The sequence below is a fragment of the Lygodium microphyllum genome, chromosome 14, assembly GCF_053477565.2.
Source record: "Lygodium microphyllum isolate KBCC chromosome 14, Lygodium_microphyllum_v1.1.10, whole genome shotgun sequence".
NCBI lineage: Eukaryota > Viridiplantae > Streptophyta > Polypodiopsida > Schizaeales > Lygodiaceae > Lygodium > Lygodium microphyllum.
The window spans coordinates 41,464,771-41,488,484 of NC_141148.1; the positions used below are offsets into that span (position 1 = coordinate 41,464,771).

The window sequence follows — 23,714 nt, forward strand, 5'->3', positions numbered from 1 at the left end:
TGAAGTCGCGCAGCCCTTGCTGAAAGCTGTGACAATGCGAATGTTGCCTATTGCGAGGTGGATGGGCTGCGACTCATAATCAGCATTGCAGTGAGTCTGCTTTTTGAAAGTGCGCCCTAGCAGCGACTCCGTGCCTACGGCTTTTGCATTTGGCAACACGTAAAAAATCATTGCGACAGTCTCAGACTCGATAGAAATGGCTACTTTGTACTTGCCGAGGAGTGCGTAGGAAGGGGCCCCATAGGGACTTAATTTAGCATTCGTGGGCTGAAGTAATGGGCTGCCAAGTTTGGTCCAATGATCGTGAGTTAGGACATTGAAGTCTGCTCCCTCATCGATCAGAGCGTTGAAAGCGCAGGTTTGTTTTGCAGTGACCGTTATATGGAGGTATGCGGGCTCTACGGCTTCCTCATCCTCATCATCAATTTCAGTGATTGTAGCCACTCGTACTTTGACAGGCGGTTCTAACATCGGGGCCTCGTGCAAAGGATGGGTGGGAGGGTAGTACTTCTTGACACGAATGCCATTAAAGAAGCCTATTCCCTTACCGTCTAAGGTTTCGAGTTCGACATTGCCTGTGCGGCTGATCGCACGAAATTTGAAGGGTCCAAGGCCTCGAAATTTCATTTTCTGTTTATGTCCCTTAACGGAGTAGAGGAGCACTAAGTCACCTTGTTCAAAGTTGTGCTGCTTGACATGCTTGTCAAACCAACTCTTGCGATGTGCCTTCTCACATATAAGTGTATGGGTGGCTAGAAGACGGGTCTCTGATAGGCGTTCAAGCTCAACCAGGCATTGCGTCCATGCCTCCTTCCCTTCCCATCGTTCTTGAAGGGCTATTCTCAGGCTAGAAACAAAGAATTCTAAGGGTAGGATTGCTTCTGTTCCATAGATCAACCTGAACGGGGTTTGACCGACAGCTGTTTTATAAGCTGTACGGTAAGCCCACAAGGCTGCCATAAGCTTGTTGTCCCAGTCACTGCGTGAGGCTGAGACTACTTTGGTCAGGACATTGACGAGAATCTTATTCGTGGATTCTGCCTGACCGTTCGCCTGAGGGTAGTATGGCGAAGATTTGCGATGGATAATGAGAAAGGTGGATAGGAGATGCGCTATCACTTCGTTGATGAAGTGCATGCCTTGGTCACTAACCAGTTCGATGGGGCAGCCGAATCGCGAGATCACTTGCTCCCATAAGAACTTGGCAGTTATCCTAGCATCGTTTTTACGTGTGGCTCTTGCCTCTGCCCATTTCGTGAGGTAATCCGTGGCCACAATGATGTACTTGGCTTGTGAGTACTGCGCCGCAGGACTAATAGGTCCTATGAAGTCGATTTCCCATTTTTCGAAAGGTTGTCGGGTAATAATTGGGGTCAACTCTATCTGATCCTTGCGAATCGGGACTTTTGTCCATTGGCACTCATCACAATGCTTGACGAAGTGCGTGGCATTGCGGAAAAGCGTGGCCACCACAGTTGAGACTGCAGCACCTTCCGTGCTGTCGTGTCTCCGCTAAAGTGTCCTTCCGCAATGCCGTTGTGTGCCTTCGAGAGCACATCGTGCATCTCATGCTCACATACATATCTACGCAGCAATCCGTCTTGCCCCAGCCTATAGAGTTGACCTGTAATCAGCTGATAGGGCTAGACCTTAAGGATTAAGCGCCTAAGTCGGGCTTTTTCTATTGGTCGCTCAGGTAGTCCGTGCTCAAGCACTTGGACTATGTCGTCCGCCCAATATGACGTTAGATCAGCATTAAATAAATCTCTCTCGCTGGACAAGTGGAATAGATGGGTGTCGGGTAACTTATCAACGATGCCTTGTCCAGCGGCTTCCCCCGTGGGAATGCGTGACATATGGTCAGCCATGTAGTGCTGTTTTCCTTTCCGCACAACCACGGAGAAATCAAATTCCAAGAGCAGGAGCCATCGAGCTATGCATCCTGTAGCACAAGGTTTGTTTACTAAATAGAGCAGGGCTTGATGGTCCATGAAAAAGATGAAGGGTGTGGCCAATAGGTAATGCCGGAATTTCTTCACAGCGAACACCATGGCTAATCCCCCTCTTTTTGTCGTCGAGTAGTTCATTTCCGTCTCAGTGAGTTGTCTGCTAGCAAAGCTCACTGGATAATCTAAGTTGTGCTCACTAGGTTGGCACAACACTGCCTCCACGGTAAACTTAGAAGCATCGATGTGCACGTAAAAGGTAATGGTCAAATCTGGGGCTCGTAGAATTGGTGCCGTGGTTAGAGCCTTTTTTAACTCTTCGTATGCTCGTTGGCATGCTTCGGCCCACTCGAAGACAATCAGTAGCTTATACAATGGTTTGGCGATCAACGCATAGTTCAGTACAAACCGCCGTTAGTACCCCGTATGGCCTAAGAAGCATTGAACTCCCTTGTAATTAATTGGGGGTGGAAGGTCAACAATAACCGTGACTTTCGAGAAGTCAGTGGCAATGCCGTTCTTCGACACCACGTATCCTAAGATGCATCTGTGCTTTATCCAAAACTGGCACTTCAAGGGGTTCAAGGAGAGACGATATAAGCGACACCGTTCAAAGGCTGCGCAGAGTTTTTCTAAGTGTTCGATCCAGGTCGAATGGACACACAGGTCGTTGACAAAGACTTCTAACTCCTTACGAAGCATGTCCTTAAAGATGGTGCACATGAGGCGTTGGAAAGTGGTAGGGGTGCTAGTCAACCCGAAGGGCATGACTATGTAAGTAAAGACGCCCCACTCAGTGGCGAAGGCACTGTCCGCAGGATGCACTTGCACCTGGTTGTACCCTGAGAAGCCGTCCAGAAAACTGTAGGCTTCCTTGCCTGGCACCCTCTCAAGCATGTGCTCGGTGTACGGCAATGGATAGTTATCTCTCTTCGTAGTAGCGTTCATCTTCTTGTAATTGACACACACTCGGATTTTTTCATTCTTTTTCATCACGATGACTATGGGTAATACCCAGTCTGTGTGCTCAATTTCGTAAATGAATCCCGCTCTCATTAGCTTGTCAATTTCCTCTTTGACAACATGGGCGTGTTTTGGATTCATGGGCGTGATACCCAGTCTGTGTTTTGCATCTGGCGTCATGGATATGTTGTGAGTCACGACACTCGGATTTACCCCCTTAAGCTCTTCCAAGGACCAGGCAAATACGTCTATGTACTCTCGCAAGAGAGCGACAAGACTAATTTCTTCTTCCCCAGTCAAGTCGTTGGCAATGAAGACTGGTCAGGGTGTTTCCCCTTCTTGGGCCAGACTCACCTCCTTGACCTTGGCTGGTCCCTCGATCGGTTCATTGGTTTGCCCTTGACGTTTGGCACCTAACAGAACTACTACTCTATCCTCTTTTTTGAATTTCGTGAAGCGCTTAGGGAGGTCCTGCGGTTTTCGTTGTTCTTCCGTTCGCGTATCCCTGGGTTGTTTTATCTTTTCCTGCTTTAACCGTCTGTGTCTTAGGTGGACGGGTAGGTCCCCCTTCGTGTGTCTAGTCGTGGGCGGCCTAGGGATTTCTGGATCACTGTCCGAACTAACCTCCGACTCAGAGTCGAACTCCCCGTCTTCGTTAGAAGAGGTAGTCTCCCCTAGTGGGCGTAGTTCAGATGGTGATTCTGTCCTAAGGACTGGTGTTGTCCTTGGCTGGGCTAAGCCTGCTTGTTCAAGGTCTATGGCTCCTACGTGTTCCAACCAAGCGCGGTCACATTCCATGCGCATGACTCCTCGCTTTATCCTAAAGATATTTCTTTTCTGCTGCTTGGAGTCTGCTCGTATTTGCTCTATTTCTTGTCCTTCAGTGTCGTATTCTGCGGTATCTACTTCACCCTCAGTTCCATCACTGAAGGATTGGCAGTCTTCGTATTCGTCATTAGAATCCCCTTCATCAGTTTGCTCGTCCTCTCCTAGGACTTGGTACACCTCTTGTCGTTGGTCAGGTAGCAGAGCCCAGTTATACATGAGGTTTAAGTCATGTACTCTGGTCCATTGCCACTTGGATTCACCTAAGAGATCCTATAGTGGTTTGAAGTTTGCAGCAGCTGAATTGCCAGCTAGCTTGTCTGTCAAGTATTCCAGCATCTTCTGGAGTTCCCTTTTGTTGGTTGGGACTTGGAAGTTGACAGGCTTAGGTTTTCCCCGAAGGGTTCCTGCCATCATGCAGACTGGTACGGAGAGTGTGTTGCTAGGCTTGCCGATCGTTTTCATGGTTTGCTCATATGCCTCATGGTCTGAGAATGGCAGGTCGATTGTAGCAAGAACGTGCATCCAATCCTGCTCATCCTCTGGGCATGGAATATACCTGGTCAAGGGCCCATAGGACTCCTTGACCTAAGTGTTACCCTTGAGCATAGCAGAGATGGCGTCTAGGTCGACCGGTGAGGTCTTCCAAGTATCCATCTCTATCCTTACGGCATCCGTTCTGTTGCCAAGGAAGATCAAGCCGTTACCCCAATCTTCGATGACTCTAGCGTTGCGCATCCAGGGTTGGCCTAATAGGATATCATAGTCCACTTCCTTCATGACTATAAAGTCAATAGAGAACTGGACGCCTGCAATCTTTACTGGCCAGTTCTTAAGTACCCCAAATGGCTTTACTCTCATACCGTTCGCTAGTGTGACATTAAACCTAGCAGTTTCGACAGGCGGGTTTTCCCAAGTCTGAAGCACTGCGTGGCTAAGCACACTAACCCCAGCTCCCGTGTCTACGATTCCCTTTCTTGTTGAGTCGCCTAGGGCTAGGACCGGTAAGACTATGTGCATCTCAGAACCTTCCCAGAAGGCATTGACGTGCAAGGATTTAGGCACAGAGTGCAGCGTCAAACTCGGTATTTGCATTTCTGTGTCATGGTCTTGAGGGTCTGCCGTGACCTGCTCTCGTGACCCTTCGACCCACTGCTTAAGATCTTGCCATAGGGTAGGATGCTACCTAAGCAAATCTCCCAGGCTAAGTGTTATAGGGGTAGTCACTAGCATGGTCAGGAGATCGTTGGATACTCGTCTCTCCCTTAACCTGGATTGTCCTGGCCAATGGCCGTGACTGATCTACGGCTCGGTAGCATCAAGGCTTGGTCTTAGCAGCACTGCTTGTGATGCGGTTGCTTTTGCCGACTTAGGTTGAGGCGGTGATATTGGCGTGCTTACACTGGAGAGATCATCGATCTCGTCCTCTATGATGGGCTAAGCGTCCTTGAGATGCTCTTGAGCCTCCTTCACCCATTCCTTCACCTTTTCTATGGCCTTTAACTGTCGCTTCGGATGCGGGTATTCCCCTACCTTAGCGCTTCCCTTTTCGGCCGTCTTAGGGGCTGAAGTCTTTGCCTCTGCGTCTGAAACCTTCTTTCCAGCCAGGCAGAGTCGTAGCACTCTCGGTTTTTAGTGCGACTTTAGCTTCCGATCACTTCTTTTTCCGCCTATGCCTTTTTTTTCCTATTGAGGCTGCGTCAAGATTGCTAGGTCCTGGTAGAGAGATGCTGGCCTGCTTCGTTTGGGCTCGGGTCATGACCCGCAATGGGATAGGTGTGGCCTCCCTATCGAGGTTCTCGACACCAAATAGCCCCAATGGGACAGATGGTACGTTGGCTGAGCTAGAAGATGGCTTTCGCTTTGGGCAATCTACGAAGAGATGGGTGATTCCACACTCTGCGCACCTTTGGTCAGCCTTGTCTCTGTTTTGCTGCTCTCTTTCAGGGCAACGTGATGAGACATGACCGTGGTGACCATAAGTCCAACAGATGACTGGATCTTGCATCTGCCCTCCTAGGCCTCTACCTCGTCCTCTTCCTAACACCATCACCGGCACGGGTCGATAGTCCATGAGGACAGCGTTGCCCTCGTCGTCATGCGAGACGTAAGGGTATACATAAGTTTCTTCCTCACTTGGCTCTTCCACGTAGTGGACTGGAGCATCGCTTGGTGGATGGGTCACGTAAGGACCAGGCGGTCTAGGAATGCGTGTAGGATTTATTTCCATCCTAGGAACAGCTGGCTTCATATCGTTAGACGTGGGAAGGGCCAATGGGGCTCTCCTTCCAAGGAATGGCTGCGGCCTGTTCGCTAGGTAAGGCTAGCCGTAGGGTTGCGAGTACGGAAGTCTTCTTGGTAATCTGCATTGCGCGACGTCATGGCCAAACCTACCGCAGTTAGCACAAGGTCTTGACCTAGGGTTTTGACACTCGGCCGGTAAGTGGTTTCCGCCACAGTACACGCATTGGACGTGCGGGCGCGTTGGTCGTCTCAACATGTCTTGCAACTTGGGTAATTCCATCTTGACATCAACCAAGCCTTGGTTTGTCTCGGTGGCCTTCCCCTTATCTTGGGATGATGGGATTGATTGCTCACTAGAGGCTGACGCTCTCTCTGAACCTCGCGAGTTGGTCTCCTCTACATTCGAGCTTCTGGAGCTCCGCTGTTTCAGCTAATCATTGACTCTAATAGCTTCCTCAAACACTCTAGCTACCGCATCTTGCTGCAAGCTTGAATTGCCTGCCAAAGCCTTATATAGCTCCTCGTCTCGATTCCGCTAATGAATACAGTCGAAACTGCTCTTTCAGTCGGTCGCTCGCCCAGAGGGATTCTCTTAAAGAGACTCCTCACATGGGTTACATAGTCACGGATGTCATCCTTCTCTTTCTGTTTGACGTTCGTCAAGCGTACTAGTAGGTTATCGGAGTATCCGAGCTCGGCGAATCTCTTGATGAAGAGATCCTTGAGGTCATTGAAGTTGGCTCGCTCTACAGCATCTAGGCTCATATACCATGTCCTACCCTTGCCGCCTAGGCAAAGCCCGAACGCTTGCGAGCGTTGAGTTAGGTCGTTGAGGCCGTTGGCTTCACAGACTTGTTGAGTTGCTTGGCAATGATCGGTATTTTGGACTAGCTCTTTGAGCCTTGGTTCGCTCCTAGTCCTACGAGCAGCGATGTCGCTAGTGCTGCGGCACTTTGTTCTGCAGCCGTATTATCTAGCAGTCGCTTCATGAGATTTTAAAGTCCCCCTCTAGGGCTCTCTCGTGATCTGTTCGGTTTCTACCTGCTAAGTTCAACACTCGCTGCACCTCGCGCAACTCCGTACTTTGCCTTTTGCTTCTAGCCTGTTGATCCCTATTGTATTCGGCTATGCCTTGCAATGCTTTGCGGGCTAGCTTTCTCTCCTCTTCTAGATTTGCGATGATAGCGTCTGTTGTCCTACCGCGATGCTCACACCGGCCGTGTGCGTCGTAACTGCTTACCAGTTGCTGAATAGCATCTGGGAAGACATTCAAATCGAGTTCCTCATTAGACCAACGGTCTGAGCTTTCCTCTGCCATTGTCGAGTTGTCTTGCTCCACCACGCTGTCGATCAGGTTTGGTAGACTTGTTAAATCCACGTCGTTGGGGCCCCTTGCTTGGTCCTAATTTGCGCTTTGATGGTTTGTCTATGTCTTGGGTCCTCTCCTATTGGTGGGCACTTGTGCTCAATTAGGCTTTTAGCTTTCTTAAGTGCACTTCAAATGTGGAAATTCAATGTTAGTGCAGCAAGCAATTCCTCAACGTCTTATGCACTCTCGCTTGTTTCGGGCCTGATAGGCTTGTGGATCAATTTTCTGGCCGTTTTGTTACGGTTTAGGGTTTTCTCGTATGTCGCCTTGTTCGTTTTCGGTCAATCAGGTTTTACAGCTCAGCGGTTCGTGTCTAAGTCCTTGGGTCTCGCAACTGCCCCCTTCTAGCTCCTAAGCGGCTGCGCGCTACGATTTTTTCCTATTACGTGTGCCAGAATTAAGTTATGAGCGCCCGAAGGGTTTTGACAGTTTGTGCTGCTACGTATTTGCTGGGTCAGGTCAAATTTCTAAAAAATTTGATAAAAAGTTGTACTCGGACCCACTGGTCCGAATTGCAGGGTCTAAGTAGGTCACTCGGACGGGCCGAGGCACAAGGCCGAGGGCTGAATTTCAGGGTTTGGCTTGGACGGTTTTGATTCGGACGGGCCGAATGGAAAATTCGGACAAGGTGACTCAGACGGGCTGAATGGCACTTGGGCCGAGGGCCGAATGTGGAAAGTGGCCGAGGGCCGAATTTGAGACTCGGACTGGTCGTTCGAACGGGCCAAGGCCGAATGTGCCACATGGCCGAAAGTTTTGACTCAGACGGGTTGCCTCGGAGGGTCCGGTCCGAGGGCCGACTAGGGTTTGGGCCGAGTGGCCAAGTGACAGGGGCTGAGGAAAGGCTGCTCGGATGGGCTGAGTGCGGCGCGCGTAAACCGCGCGAACACAAATTTGATCAATTCACAAGATTTAAGCAAGCATAATGGCCATGTACTTCTAGATCCTATCTAGGGGAGTAGAGGGAGAGATTCATATACTTGAACAGGCCGGTAAGCGCGTCGGTGATGCAATCGAATTGATGCGGGCTAGAGCTCTCTCTCTCTCTCTCTCTCTCTCTCTCTCTCTCTCTCACTGAAATGGCACAAATGAGCTCTCCCTTGGCCTCCTGGCTCTTATACCCCTTCCCAAGTGTGGTGTTAATGCCCCCAATTACTCACTTGCCAATCTTAGGCATCATTAGCGAGCGTTTTACCCATTTTTGTACGATTTTTGCCGTGTTTGCCCTGTTTTGAAACAGTAAACCCTACCCTTCTCCGGTTCGATTTCCTAATTCTAACCTACGCTAAATGCAACAAAAATCGAAGGTGAAAAACTGAAATAAATTCTCCATGTTTTCCAATCATCAAACAACCAAAATATCTCAAAATACTTACTTGTTTTGAAGATCAAAAACACCCAACTTCCTACCTATCTCAAGCTTCGTTTCGGAGATGAATCCCCTACTTCGACGCTCGATATGAGGCGCGCAAGTGCTCAAGCTTGAATCCGTTTGTCTTGGCAACGTAACCAAAATGTAGTGGGAGCTTTCGCTAAACTACCAAGATCCACGGACCGCTTATTGCTTCAAGTGTTTCAAGCGAGCTCTAATGGCTATCTCTCACCTAGCCGAAGCGCCGTTGATCCTACGAATGTAGTGAGCTTACCTTGATGCCGATGTGAGTAGCCTCCTCTCTCACACACCTCGGTAGCTCCACGATTCTTGATGCTAGCTCAAGCATCCTCAAGCCTCCTCCATCTCCAAGCTTCATCCTCCATAGCTGCGTACGCGAGAAAAGAGAAGAGAAGAGAAAAGAAGAAGAGAAGAGGAGATAGTGAAGAGCTTCACCCTCTTGATCCCTCACTCCCACACACTCACTCCCTCACACTCTCACACTCCCTCTCTTAAGAGCACACACAAGCAAGAAGAAGAGAAGAAGAGAAGAAGAAAAGAGCTCTTGTTAGCCACACACCAAAAGAATGATCTCCCATTCACTTTTTGAACTTTATATACAAACCCTAAAATCCCATGGGCACCCATCCCCTTTTTTACATGACCGGCCATTGTGGCAAGGTCTTTTTTCCATTTCCCTCTTCTAGCCTTATGCCTCTAGCCTATGCCCATCTAATATTTTACAATTGACACAGGAGGGAGCTTGGCACTCTTTTACAAGAGTTTTTCAAGTTTTTTGAGGGGCCTTTCATTTAAAATTGCACCTTTGGTCTCGGCTTAGCTTCTAGAGGTCGCCTGCGTGTCTTTGCTCTTCTTCCATACTTTTTCCGCTTTTTTCTTCATTTTCCGTCATTTTCCGCAATCTCGACTTGGGGTTAACAACAAAACACCTCAAGAGCTAGTCTTACTCTCTCCAGCATCAACTCATCGTCCTCTATGTAAAGTGTTGTATCGTCTCCTCTCTCACCGGAAGTCGGAGGCCGCATAACTCGCTCACACGTGATTAGAGGAAGTGAGACATCGCCTCTACAAAGAGTAGGAATAGATACGGGCCAATGGGAAGCCCTGCCGTACCGATCTCTCCAGCTGAAATTCCTCCCCTCACCTACCACCTATGAGAACCCCCTGGTATCTGTCCTGAGTTGAAAATCTCCTGGAAAGCCAGCGGGAAGGGGTCTAGGAGGAAGGGTCCCATCTCCTCTGTGACGAGGGATGGGATGTGATCCTAGAACTGTTGTCTACATCACTGTCCTCTGGCTGAGGTTGTCTCCTGTTGGAAAAGTCGTCTTTAGTAGTCGGTGGCAATCTCCATCACCTTGCCTAGGCTAGAGAGAATCCTCCCATACTGATCCCGAAGGCTGTGTATCTGCTCTTCTGAGGTGCGGGGCTGATGTACGTGAGAAAACTCCTTGCACATCGTGTCCCCCTTCCGTGCCCAGAAGGCTGCTAAGGTGCGGAATGAGAACTTTGAGCTCCTGTCCTCTAGGCCGGTGATGGCTGCTCAGGACGCACCTCTTGTGTGTGGAGGATGGGATCCCGTGGTGTCTCTTATAGTAATCTCTGCGTGGCTGCTAGGTCCCGCCAGAGTGCTCTCTTCTCCTCCGAGCTCTGTTGCCTGGCTTGTGGGGCTGCCTCCTGGCAGATATTGCTCAACTTGGCTAGGACCTCTGCAACCTCCTCTGCGATCCGGTCCCTCCTACTGCACTCCCTAGTACAAATCTGCTCAATTTGCCTCTTCACCTCCTCCCTCCTGTAGATCAAGTCAGGGATCCGACAAGATCATGTGCCTAGGGAAGATGCTAGGGGATCAAGTGTCAAAAGGATCGGGCAATGATCGGCGGACAGAGTGGTGCCAGCCAAGTGCTTTATCTAGCCTCCGTGAGAGCATCCCCACTCTCCCACATAGAACCTATCCAAGCGCTCCAGTAGGACTTCGCCTAGCCGCCTGTATCTCCACGAGAAGTCCAGCGACCTTTCGCTCCTGTGGAAAGTTGGGTCTCTCCAACCATCGTGTGCTCCTACTGCCAATAGGAAGACCTCCCATGCCTCCTGCTCCTCCCTAGCCATGCCCTGGTAGTTTCTGCCTTTGCCCTGCTGGTCCTCTAAGGCCTCCATGTTGTTGAAGTCTCCTCCAACAATCCAGGAGTCCACCTGTAGGAGTCCTGCTGCAATCTCAACCTAGAACCTACTGCGTCAAGGCCATCCCATTAAATATGACCTTGAGTGGAAGGCGTTGAAGAAAAAGATGATTCAGCATCATGAGAGCCACCTCACGATGTGGAAGCGGGAGGTAGTGCTGGTGTTGGAAAAGCCAACCTTTGCTTGGTGTCATTGGCTATATACCATAGATTCTTCGCACCAAGAACATATCACATCACGAAAGCCCACATTGGGTAATTGGTGCCATTGAGCTTTCCAACAAATCATTATTATTGTTGGCCATGAGTAATGATCAGCAATAAAATAATATTTTCCAAGTGAAGAGAGAGAAAATAGATGCCGAAATAATAATAAGTCACTGATAGAAGAATTGCTATCTAAGCAATGAAGTCAAATTCTATGGAGGATAATAATTTCTCCCTTGCTAGACTATCAAAAACAACTTACTATTTATAATTCAGACATATTTGACAGCCTATTACCACTTTTCAATAATGGTTCCAAGGCTGATTCTTCTTCTCAGCCTTCATTTTTACAATCTACAGATACATTACAATAGTCTATTCAGCCTGATTTGCAGGCACAACAGCATCATGATACCTTGTTTGAAGAGCAGCCCCCTATTCTGGATCAATTGGAGCATACAAGGGCTGAAATTCAGCAGCCTAAAAGAGTCCCTCACTGGCTGTTAGACACTCTTCAGGATAGCAAACAGCCTCTTCATTTGCCTGCCCGCACACGAGCCTCTGCTCACAAGGATCAAGGCAATCTTCTTGCCTGTGCATTGGTGGTCACAACATGCAATGAAGAACCTCTATGTTATAAAGATGATTTTTAAGATGATTGTTGGGTGGAAGCAATGAAGGCAGAGATTGATTCCATCTATTAGAATGACACTTGGGAGCTATGTGACTTGCCTCTCAGTAGGTGTGCAATAGCGGCTAAACGGGTTTATAAAATTAAAAGAAAATTAGATGGTTCTATTGATAGGTACAAAGCCCGCCTTGTTGCCAAGGGCTAATGCCCAATAGCAAGGAATCAGGACTTTTGCCCCTACCTCTCACATTACTACTATTAGGAGTATTATTGCCCTTGCTAACCACTTTCATTGGGAGGTGCATCAGCTGGACATCAAGACGGCATCTCTCCATGGATATCTTAGTGAAGAGGTATATGTTTCTCAGCCCCTAGGATTTGCAGTTCATGGCTTTGAACACAAAGTCTATCATCTCAAGAAGGCTTTGTACAGTTTAAAGCAAGCTTCATGGGCTTGGTATTCCCATGTACATTCTCATCTATTGCCTCTTGGATTTCAAAATAGCCTTACCGAGGGTACTCTTTACATTCGACATCAAGGATCTGATTTTATTATTCCTGTGCTTTATGTTAATGACACGCTTCTCACTGGGACCAATGCTGGTCAAATTGCAACACTTTAGGCTGATTTACAGCAAACATTTTCCATGACAGATCTTGGTCTACTTCACTATTATTTGGGTATCCAATTTGCCACCATTGAGGGGGGCATCATTATGACACAGTCCAAGTATATTGGATAGCTTCTTCAACGCTTTCGAATTGAGGATTGCAAGCCCATGTCTACTCCCTTGGAGCCTATTTTAGATTCACTTTTGATGATGCTAGAGGATCCTTTGATACTACTTTATATCAACAAGCTATTGGATGCTTGATTTATCTATGTCACACAAGGTCCGCGATCTTCAGTTTGTTTTCTCCTAGTTGAGCAAATATATGCGCAGGCCTTTAATACTTCATTGACAGGCAGTGAAGCATGTCTTTTGGTATCTTAAAGGCACCCAGAATCTTGGCCTTTTCTACAAGGCTAATTCTTTACTCTCTTTGCATGGATATTTTGACAGTGATTAGGTTGGATTTTCAAATTCTCGTGTCTCTCATAGTCACAATTGCTTCTTCTTGGGTACATCTCTTGTTTCTTGGTTCAGTAAGAAACAAACTATAGCTGCTACTTCCAATTGTGAAGCTGAGTACAAAGTAGCGTTCACAGCTACAATGGAGTGTGTTTGGCTCCACAAGTTACTTGCAGATCTTCATGTGTACTAGACAACTCCGACACTTGTCTACACTAACAGTTAGAATGCTTTGGCCATTGCATGGAACCTAGTGTTCCATGCCAACACAAAGCATATAAAAGTTCATTATCATAATGTTTATGAATGGATGCCACCGGGAGAAATAAAGTTGTCTTACATACCCACTGAAGACAAGTTGGTAGATCTTTTCACGAAGACTCTTTCTCAACCAAAGTTCCAGGCTTTTCGGCAAGCCTTGAGCTTGATTCCATTTGTTCCATGATTTGTCGTACTTTGTATCATCATAGGTTACTATATCTACTTGGATGAACTTGTGCAACCATGACCTTATATTTCTTTTTATCTTCCGGGATTTTGCCATTTTTTCTAGATCAGTCCACCCATTTCATGGAAGGGGGTTTTGTAGGCTATCTTGTGGGCTATGCATTGATGCCCTTTGCTCCATGAGCTGGGCTTCCTAGGCATTTGAATTGTCATTAAATGTAGTTGTTGCCCCTAGTGTCCTAGGAGCTAAGTGATACTAGGGTTAGGGTTTATTTTTGGGTTTTCTATGTTAGTTAAGCTGTTAGGGTTTATTTATGGCATTCTAGGCATTTTATGCCAATCAACGAGCATTTAATGTTAGCCGATGAGTTGCTATTTATGGCCTTTTTTGTGCCTATTTATAGTGGGGCTTCTCCTCCTCATTCATTATCATCATCACCATTCATTAGGTGGACTTCCTATTGGAAAGAGGAGCTGCTGGTGGTGCCCATGTAGCCAGTGACTCTTTGTTGTATGCGACTGTCTCCTATTTGGTATATGGATTCCATTCACCAAGCACGTGTTTGAGTTCTCTACTTTTGCAGTGTTCTTCTTTTCTCTTTGTCTTGTGTTCAGCAGTCCATTTCAACATTCTTATATGCTTCCATTCTTGCATCCACTTCTAACATGGTATGAGATTGCAGGATCTAAGTTCTTGCTGTTGGTTTTTCTGCTGATCTCAGGTCTTTCCTCCATTTGCTGATTAGGTGACATTCTGTTGCTACGGCATGACTTGTTTGCTGCCTGCCCTACCTGTGTTTACTGCATTTAATGCAGCGCTTGGAACAAGATTGGAAGGAGGTGTGGAAAGCATTCCAAGAACCGCAAGCCCATATACCATCACCTCCCAAGATTCATGCCATGCATATGCTACCTCATTATACTAGGCACATGGGCGGCTCCCGTTACCCTAACCACCAAAGGATAGACCCACATCATCTACCTTCTTTAACACTTCAATGGTTCGTGACGCCATCAATAGACTCTAGAACAGCGAGGGTTAGGACCATGATGGTCTAGTAGCAAAGCACCTATCACATGCTAGAGACATCCTAGCACCCCTTCTAGCCCACCTATTCATTAGGGCCCTGTGTGAAGGCTTCCTTGCTAGTTGGTTAGCTAATACTACAGTACCAATCTTTGAAACCTAAAAACTCCATGGTTCCTACAAACTATAGGATGGTCGTGGTTGGCCATGTTGCAGCCAAGCTTTATGGATCGATACTAGAGCATGAGCTGAGCAAATGGGCAGATAAGCATCAACATTGGGCATATAGACAGGCAGGGTTTACTTTACTCTTGATCATATCATCACACTCCAAGCCATCATTGAGGAGAGCAGGGCACAAGGGAAGTGGGTATACTGCTGCTTTGTGGATTTTTGTAAGGCCTTTGACACAATACCACGTGCTAGGCTCATGTAGAGACTACAACAACGGGAGGTCCTTGAGATGAGATGGGGGATATTAGCATTGTATGCGTGTTAGAGGTCAAATACGAGCACTAGGAGGGCTATCAGATGAGATCACCAGCACCATTGGGATAGATAAATTAATAAATTTAAAAAGTTTAAAAAATATAAATAAATACTAAAGTAATTATCTTTGATCACCCTAGACACATGTATTCAATATTAACTTAGGTTAGCACAACCTCAAGTACATAGAGCTCATGTCACCAGTCTACATGGTGTAAGAAACATTACTTTTATTGTCTCATCATTGTCTCTAGTGATAGAGCTTGTAGGTTCCTCACATATTCTTGATGATGAAACAAGGATGCCCACTCTCACCTACTCTATTCAGCCTCTATATTGATGAGATGTCAGACTACATCAATGGACTTGGAGGGGAGAGAGCTGGCCTAGGGGGGGATTCGATACCCATACTACTGTATGCGAGTGACAATCCTCATCTCTAGCACACTGGAGGGATTGTGGCACAACCTAGATGCACTACAAGCCTTTTGTTAGGATAGGGATCTCACAGTGAATCTTGGGAAACCAAGGTTATGGTGTTTATCACTTCCTTTTAGTGGATTCGGTGATTAGTATCCCATTTCACACACAGAGAGGAGATAGTGGAGGTGGTCCAGAGACATGTTCACTTGGAGATTACATTTTCAGGACCAAGATCAGGTCGGAATATAATGCATAACATTTTGAATGTTCAACTAGGAATTGACTATGCTCAAGCTTCAGGCTAGCAAGTAGTTATGCTTCAGCTTGATATTGAGAAGGCATTTGATAATGTTAGCTGTTCTTTTTTGCAACAATTAGTCTACAATGGGATTCGGTCCTCACATGGTTTCTCTTGTTGATACCATTAGTCAGGGAGTTGTGGCTCATATTGCTCTTAATGGAGGGATCACAGAGGAAATTGCCTTATCTCGGTCTCTTAGGCAAGGCTTCCCTCTCAACCCTTTGCTGTTCGCTTTGGTCCCTCACCCGATGCTCTCATTGTTTGATAAGTTGATTGATCAAGGCGAGATAGTTGGCTTGTCTCTTCCCAGTGGCACTCAACTTGTGGGTCAATATTTGGCAGATGATTCTTTTATGTTCCTTAAGGCTGATCGCACTAATGTTAATCGGGCAATGGTGGCGTGGAATCTTTTTGCTTTGGCATTGGGTCTTCATATTAATAGTCAGAAATCTACACTACTCTCCTGTACGGAGACTGATTTGCAGGCCTTAGGCCAGCATGGAATTGTGATCCCAAAGGGAAATATAACCAGACACTTGGAATATCCTATCGGTGTGGAGGTAGCACCCCGGGCCCTACTAGATTGGATGGCCTCCCGGATTCATGACAGGTTCATGTACCAGAAATCTCAAGATTGGCTTTTATATGTCAGACTGAAAGTTTCTCAATGTATTATGATTAGTATGATATCGTTCTTCCTGCAAGTGCTTTCGGGGACTAAGAAGTCCCTCTTGGAATTTGTTCAGCCTATCAGATTCATGTTGTGGAAAATGAAAGGCAATCGTTTGGGACAAGTCTGGATTTCGTGGCAGCATATGACTACACCTAAACGGATGGGGGTGCATCTTTGTTGGATGTTAATTTACATATGTCAGCCTTGAGATTGACCCTTTTGTAGGCTTTATGTGTACAGAGTCATCCTTGGTCAGAGATTGCCAAATTTTTCATTGAAAAGACTTCTATCACAGTAACATGGTTATTCATGCTTCCTAGTGGCATGTGCTTAATTCCTCAAGGCCTATTAAGATCTCCCAGCCTTTTCTCCTTTCTCATTTAATTGCATCCTGGCAAGAGATCTTATGTTTTTTAGTTTGGTGGCACCCTGATATTCGTAAGGAAGTGAATTCACTGCAAGGAGAAGTATTGGCATCCTCCAGGCTGTTGGATTTTCCGGGTAAAGATTTGTAGAGAGTCAAGTTTAACCAGATGGTGCATTTGGGGTTGCAAACAGTTTTTGATGGTGTTATTCCTGGGCAGTCCCGCCTTTATTCTTTTCGGTGTATTCGTCAGCACTTTTGGGTACCCCATGGATATTGTGACATCTGGTCATCCATACAGGTCAGACTTCAAAGGTTCTCTCCTTTGCCAGTGCTACAGCCATTGTATCCATGGCATGACTGAATGTTTATGCTTCCGGATGATTTCAAGAAGAGGTCTGCTAACCAGATATATCATCAAATGGTGGAGGCCAAGAGATGGGTGACTACAGAGATGAATAAATTATGGCATATTAGGGATGGCAAAAGAAGTGGCAGGAAAGATTCATTCAGCTTTGAAAGTCTAAGGTTCCCTATCAGGGTAAAGTCTTCTTGTGGAGATTGCTGATTGGTGGTCTTCCAACTAGAGAGGTGTCGCGTGCTCGAAAGATCTCTACTGGTCGTTGTGTGTTCTACACTACATATGATGAAACATTGCTTTATCTTTTTGTCTCTTGTCTGGTTGCACAACAGATCTGGAGTTTTATCTCTTGAGTGTGGTTCTCAGCAACTCACCTCCGGATGACAGCCTGTTCATGGATCATGGGAAAGCTCCCCCGTGTGCCTTCTTTGCATTCTGATTATTCCTGCCTCTTCCATTTCCTTAGATGGACTGCCCTTTGGCGTATTTGGCGTACTCGGAATGCCTTTATTTTTTATTTGGCTTCGGGCATCCATGGTCATGTGGCCCTGTTCGAGGTTTAGTGCTATGGCAGATTTCTTCTATGATATCAACTGACTTGGTTCTTCCTGACATTGTTGCTCCCTAGCTGATATTGTTCCCTCTCCTCCAACTGTCCTTTGTGTGAGATTTTTTCTTTGTATTAAAGTCCTGATAGTCTTTCGGCAGTTTCTTTGATGACCTGATGGTCTGATGTAACAGAAAGTAAGAGATATAGAGAGAATGCTGACCTGATGGTCTGATGTAAATATTTACTAAATTCAATTATCTTCATGAGAGAGAGAGAGAGAGAAAGAGAGAGAGAGAGAGAGTTGCCATGGACGCCTACTACTTTGAAGGCCCTCACTCATCCCATCCGTTTCATGCTGTGGAAGAAGGATTCACTGCAGGCCGGCATTTCGTGGATTTCATGGTCACATGCATGTACCCCTAAGCGCATGGGTGGTGGAGCTATTTTGGATGCACACACTCATATGTTAGCTCTCTGTTGGTCCCTTTTCCGTGCCATGTGTGTGGATCATCACCCATGGACCATCATAGCCCGTTATTTTCTTGAGGACAGCGGGCTCCGCCATGGCAACACACGGCTTCGGGCCTCCTGGTGGCATGTCCTTAATGCTGACTCTCGTGTTTCCAGTCCCTCTTCCTCTTTGTTACTGCACTTGGTCGGCTCTTGGAAAGTGGTGCTCCAAAAGGCCCGTTGACACCCAGTAGGGGACCGCTTGCAGACTAACTCCTTTCAGCTGGAATTGTTGGCAGTATTGAGACTCCTTTCATGGGAAGATAAACATCAGCTTAGACCAAGATTTAATCGCATGGCCCGTTTAGGTGTGACGTCAGTTGCGGATGCTACCCTTGCCACTCGCAATGTCCTCGTATCGTTTCGGACTGCTCGGCAACTCTTCAAGATCCCGCGTGGATACCGTGATTTATGGGAGCAGCTTTCGTCGGAGCTTCAGGGTAGGCAACCCTTTCCTGCCTTGGCTGTGGATTGCCCTTGGCAGGACTGGGACCTTGCAGGCCGCCTGAGTCTGGAAAAGGCCTCTACTAATCAGGTGTATCATCTTCTTGTTCAAGATCACCAATGGCTAGGAGAGAAAGCTAATACTGTTTGGGGACTGCGGAAATCGCTGTCATGGTGGCAGAAAACGCTGATGGAGGGCTGGCTAAATAAGACACCTTTCAAATGCAAGGTTTTTCTTTGGCGGGTCATGATTGGTGGTCTTCCTCTGGCCTCGGCCCTTGCCAAGCGTCGCATCTCGAATGGCAATTGTTTCTTCTGTACCACACCGGCGGAATCGGCCCGACATCGTTTTCTCTCTTGCCCGCTCGCCAAGAATATCTGGTCACTCTTGTCGCACATTTGGCGCGCGGTGGTGGGGTCCTCGCTAACTCCTTTCGACTGGGTTTTTGTGCGCCCAAAGTATCCCGCACCGCCACAGTTGCATGAGAAGATCTTATTTCACTTTTCCAGATATTGGGGATGCTGGCACATTTGGACCACGCGCAATGCTTTTCTCTTTGATTCGGCCTCTAATGTACCGCGACATATTGCCAGGCTTAAAGGGCTCTTGCATTGGCAGCTAGATCTCATCCGACACTCCGACTTGCTCCCTCGGGAGGATTTGCATCCGTGGCATATGGCAATTGTCTCTGGGTCGTTGCCATGAATGGTGTAACCTTTTCAGTGCATTACTACGGGGCTTCCCCACACGTTGGCCTAGGGCCCTCGTGTATCTTGTAATCAGAAAAAAGAGAAAGAGAAAGAAAGAGAAAACCTCTTCACATGATGGCTTTGTGTCATCATGTATCTTGTAATCCAGTAATCTTGTATTTTTTTCGTAATTAATACAATTACCTTTTACGAGAAAAAAAGAGATCACCTTTTATGGAAAAAAAAAAAGAAGAGAGAGATCACCTCTATTATTATTATTTTGTTTCATCAAGGGCCGAAACATTCTGCATAATGTCTTAAATGTGAAAATGGCTATTGACTATGCAAGGCACTCTCATCAGGAGATGGTATTGATCCAATTGGACCTGGAAAAGGCTTTTGATTATTTACACTGTTCTTTCATTGCAGAACTTATGTCTATTATGGGATTTGGCACTCGAATGTCTCGTTTGATCTACACCATTAGTGCTGCGGCTTCTTCGCGAGTTATGCTGAATGGTGGTGTTATCAAGCCATTTGTCCTTGCACGCTCTATGAGACAGGGTTTCCCTTTGAGTCCTCTCTTTTTTGCCATTGCGACTCATCCGGTTCTTTCGATGTTATCCCATATGGCAGCCTCTAATCAATTGGCTGGATTGTCTCTTCCTTTTGGACAGCACTTCATTAGTCAATCCTTGGCTGATGACAGCTTTATGATTTTGCGTGCGGACAAGGATAATCTTCACAAAGCATTAGATGTTTGGACTCTCTTTGGCCATGCTTTTGGTCTCCATATCAATGCGTTGATGTTCGGCCAAAGTAACTACTACAGTGGATTTCATAGAAACTGGCAACTAAGTTTCTATATTGGAAGTCACAGGCATGGCCCTTTCATGTTCGCCTCAAAGTAGCTCAGACAATTTTGTTGCCAATGTTCACATATTTCTTGCCATTGCTGCCTTGGACTACTACTACATTGAATGCTCTTACTCAGTACATTCATTTCATGTTATGGAAGAAGGATTTCTTGGTCACATGCATGTACCCCAAACACATGGGTGGTGGGGCTATTTTGGATGCTGAAACTCATATGCTGGCACTCCATTGGTCTCTTTTTCGTGCCATGTGCTTGGATCATCACCCGTGGGTCTTTATAGCTCGTTATTTTCTTCGAGGATCACAGGCTTGTGCATGGTAATACCCAAATTCGGAGCTCCTGGTGGCATGTTCTTAATGCAGACTCTCGGTTTTCTAGTCCTTCATCATCCCTGCTTGCTCATCTGGTATGTTCCTAGAAATTGGTTCTCTAGAAGGCTCAGTGGCATCCAGCGGAGGACCGCTTAGCTACTAACTCTTTTCAACTAGAATTGTTGGCAGCCTCGCGATTACTTTCTTGGGAAGGCAAACATGAGCTCAAACCAAAATTTAACTGCATGGCACGCTTGGGCTTGACTTCAGTTTGCAGATGCCACCCTTGCCAGTCGTAATGTGTTGATCTCCTTTCGTACAGCTAGGAGGCTTTTTAGGATCCCTCGTGGATACCGAGATTTATGGGGACAGCTTTTGATGGTGCTCCAGAGTAGCCAACCCTTTCCTGCCCTTGCTTCGGATCATCCCTGGCAGGACTGGCACCTTGCAGGCCGCTAGAATTTGGAAAAGGCTTCAGCTAACCAAGTGTATCATCTTCTGATTAAAGATCATCAATGGCTGGCTACTAAAGCTAATATTGTATGGGGATTGCGTAAATCTTAGTCATGGTGGAAGGTAACTATGATGGAGGGCTGGTTGAACAAGACACTGTTCAAATGCAAGGTCTTTCTTTGGAGGGTAATGATTGGTGGTCTTCCTCTTGCTTCAGCCCTTTCCAAGCGTCGAATCTCCAACAGCAATTGTTTCTTTTGCATCACCAGTGTGGAATCGGCCCGTCATCGATTTATTTCTTGCCCTCTCGCTAAGAAAATCTGGTCACTCTTGTCAGCGGTTTGGCGAGGGGTGGTTGGTTTCGCACTAATCCCTTTCGATTGGGTTTTTGCACGGCCCAAATTGCCCACACCGGCATAGACGCATATGAAGATCTTGTTTCACTTTCTTAGATACTGGGGCTGTTGGCACAATTGGACCGTTCGGAATGCTTTTCTTTTTTATTCTACCTCTAATGTACATGGACATATTGCTAGGCTTAAAGGTCTCTTGCATTGGCAGATAGATCTCATTCGGCACTCTGACTTACTCCCTCGGGAGGACTTACTTCCATGGCATATGGCAATTTCCTCTGCGTCTTTGCCATGACTTTTGTAACTCTTTTGTTGTTTAGTACTTTATAAATATAACATCCATTACGAAAAACAAAAAGATCACCTCTATTTGCCTCGGCACTCTTCAAGCAAAGGATTTCTAATTGTTGCTGCTTTTTTTGTCAAACCTCAGTTGAAACCTCCCATCATTGGTTCTGACTTGCCTGGTCACGAGGAAGGTTTGGTCACTACTATTGACCATTTGGTTACGAGTGGTTGGCCTACCGATGCTTCCAAAGGATTGGGTCTTTGGCAATGCCAAGTTTGTGGACCCCGTGCAGCGGATATGAAAGTGCTCTTTCCTTTCTCGTGATTCTGGGGCTGTGCTTCATCGGGTGTGAAAAGCCATATAGCCTGCTTGAAAGGGCTTCTTCATTGGCAGCTAGACTCAATTGAGTTAACAGATATTCTCCCGAGATAGAATTTGCTTGCTTGGCACATTGCAGTTTCTTTTGCCTCCCCTTTAGTCACTTTGCTTCCTTTGTACCTTCATTGTGATGTCTCTGATTTTATGCACGATGGCCTAGAGTCATCCTACATCTTGTAATCTTGTACTTTTTTTTGTAGTTAATACAATTACCTTGTACGAAAAAGAAAAATATCATCTCTATTTTTTCCATATCTCACCTTTTGTTCCTTTTCTACATCTACCCTATTGTTTGTTATAGTGAGATTGCCCATGTTCTGCTGTGTATACAGCACATGTATGTGTATTGTGTACACAATGTGTGTTTATAATACTCACCAATCTGGCACTTTGAGTTCATTACAGCATTTTCCCAAGTTTGTATGGTAGGTTTTTGACTTCATCAAAGGTGTTAGATAATGAGAGTAAAAGTTTGTTCTTGGTTTCTCAGTTTATTTCAGCAAGAACCATTTTCTTACAACTGGGTGCATGCATCATTCTGAGCATATTCTCTTTCTGAATGTTTGACACTATCTGTGAACTGCAGCATCAAAGGCTACTTTTTGGCAAAGATATTTAAATTTTCTTTCTTATAATTAAATTGAAGTTTTGCAAAAAGAAAGGGTAGTTCCCTTTTTGAGACCAATCACTTGGTCTTGCAAAGTAGAATACAAAGTCTGAGCTTATGGCTGTCTTATCAACAGGAAAGCCTTCACAATCATGGAACTGATGGGAATTCTAAAGTTCATGCAGAAGTTGATGATGAAACTCCTCATTCTGAAGGAAAATGTGCAGTTGAGCATGTAGGGACACCTAGTAGAACTGAAAGTCAACTGATGAGAAGACCACTTTGGAAGAACTGGGGAGCATTGGCTGCAATATTAGCATACTGTCTTTGGGGTTTACATGATATGGCTTACACAGAGGTTGCTATTAGCATTCTTTTAAGATCTTTATCTGAGAATGAAAGAATATTTCTCATTCTGGCCACATGATGTTCACAGATCTTTTCTTTGTGGGCTGTTAGCCCTAAGGTATATGGAGGACTAGACTTCACTTCTTCTGAAGTTGGTGATGTACTTTCTGTTTCTGGTATGATGAAGCATCTTAAATGTCTTGCCATGGTGAATGCTTGAGTGTATAGCATAGATAAATCTGTACTTGTATGAACATGACTTAGCCTTTCTTTCTGTAAGTAACTTAACTCAATCTCAACAGATCACTTTTCAATGAGTTTATTGTCTTCTTTGGGTTTCATTTTGTATATTGACCTTGGATTCAATGTTTTGAAGGAGCTGCAATGCTCCTATTTCAGCTGTTACTATTCCCATCATTGGCCAGAAAATTAGGAGCTGTTTGCTGTGCTCAGGTGCCAAGAGTAAGTTCCGAACTTCTATTATCTCCTGTTGAGTTGGTGAAGAATCTTTACCTTAGCAACTCATATACCCCATTATTTTTCACTGTGATAGATAATGGGAAAGTGTGGATATGTTTGCTGAGCTTCACAGAAGAGCACATTTATTTAAATGCAACAATTTCCTTAGCGAAGATCTGACTAAATGGAAACAAAACCCTTAACAGAATTGGTTATGAGATATTCATACAAAGAACATAGACTTTAACGATGGCTGACTAGGAAAAGGCTGCAGAATTTAGTAAAATGTAGTGGATACAGGAACTTGAATTTGCATGTGAATACGCTAACAAACAAACCTATTAGTTACGGAATAAAGTTATTTTCTGATATTTAGATGGGGATGAGATCAACTTTAGAGCCTTCGTTGCAGCCTAGGAGACCTTAGTAGAGCATTTGGTGCTCTAATCAATTGGCACAAATCTTATGGTTTTGGGCATGTGACACTAGACAATTTGACTGGATCATGAGGAATTCACTTGGATTCCCTGCA

The 23,714-nt window shown here is 45.9% G+C and overlaps 1 protein-coding gene across 5 annotated transcripts in view; it reads left to right on the top strand.

The window, feature by feature from the left end:
* Positions 1-23,714, top strand: part of LOC148025533 (putative peptide/nitrate transporter At3g43790) — a 292,616-nt gene that overhangs the window by 213,949 nt on the left and 54,953 nt on the right. For all 5 annotated transcript variants that reach the window (XM_087692714.1, XM_087692713.1, XM_087692715.1 and 2 more), the window contains exons 10-12: positions 22,512-22,733; positions 22,812-22,899; positions 23,100-23,185. In XM_087692714.1, coding sequence (XP_087548840.1) covers positions 22,512-22,733; positions 22,812-22,899; positions 23,100-23,185 — 396 coding nt within the window. The remainder of the gene's footprint in view (positions 1-22,511; positions 22,734-22,811; positions 22,900-23,099; positions 23,186-23,714) is intronic.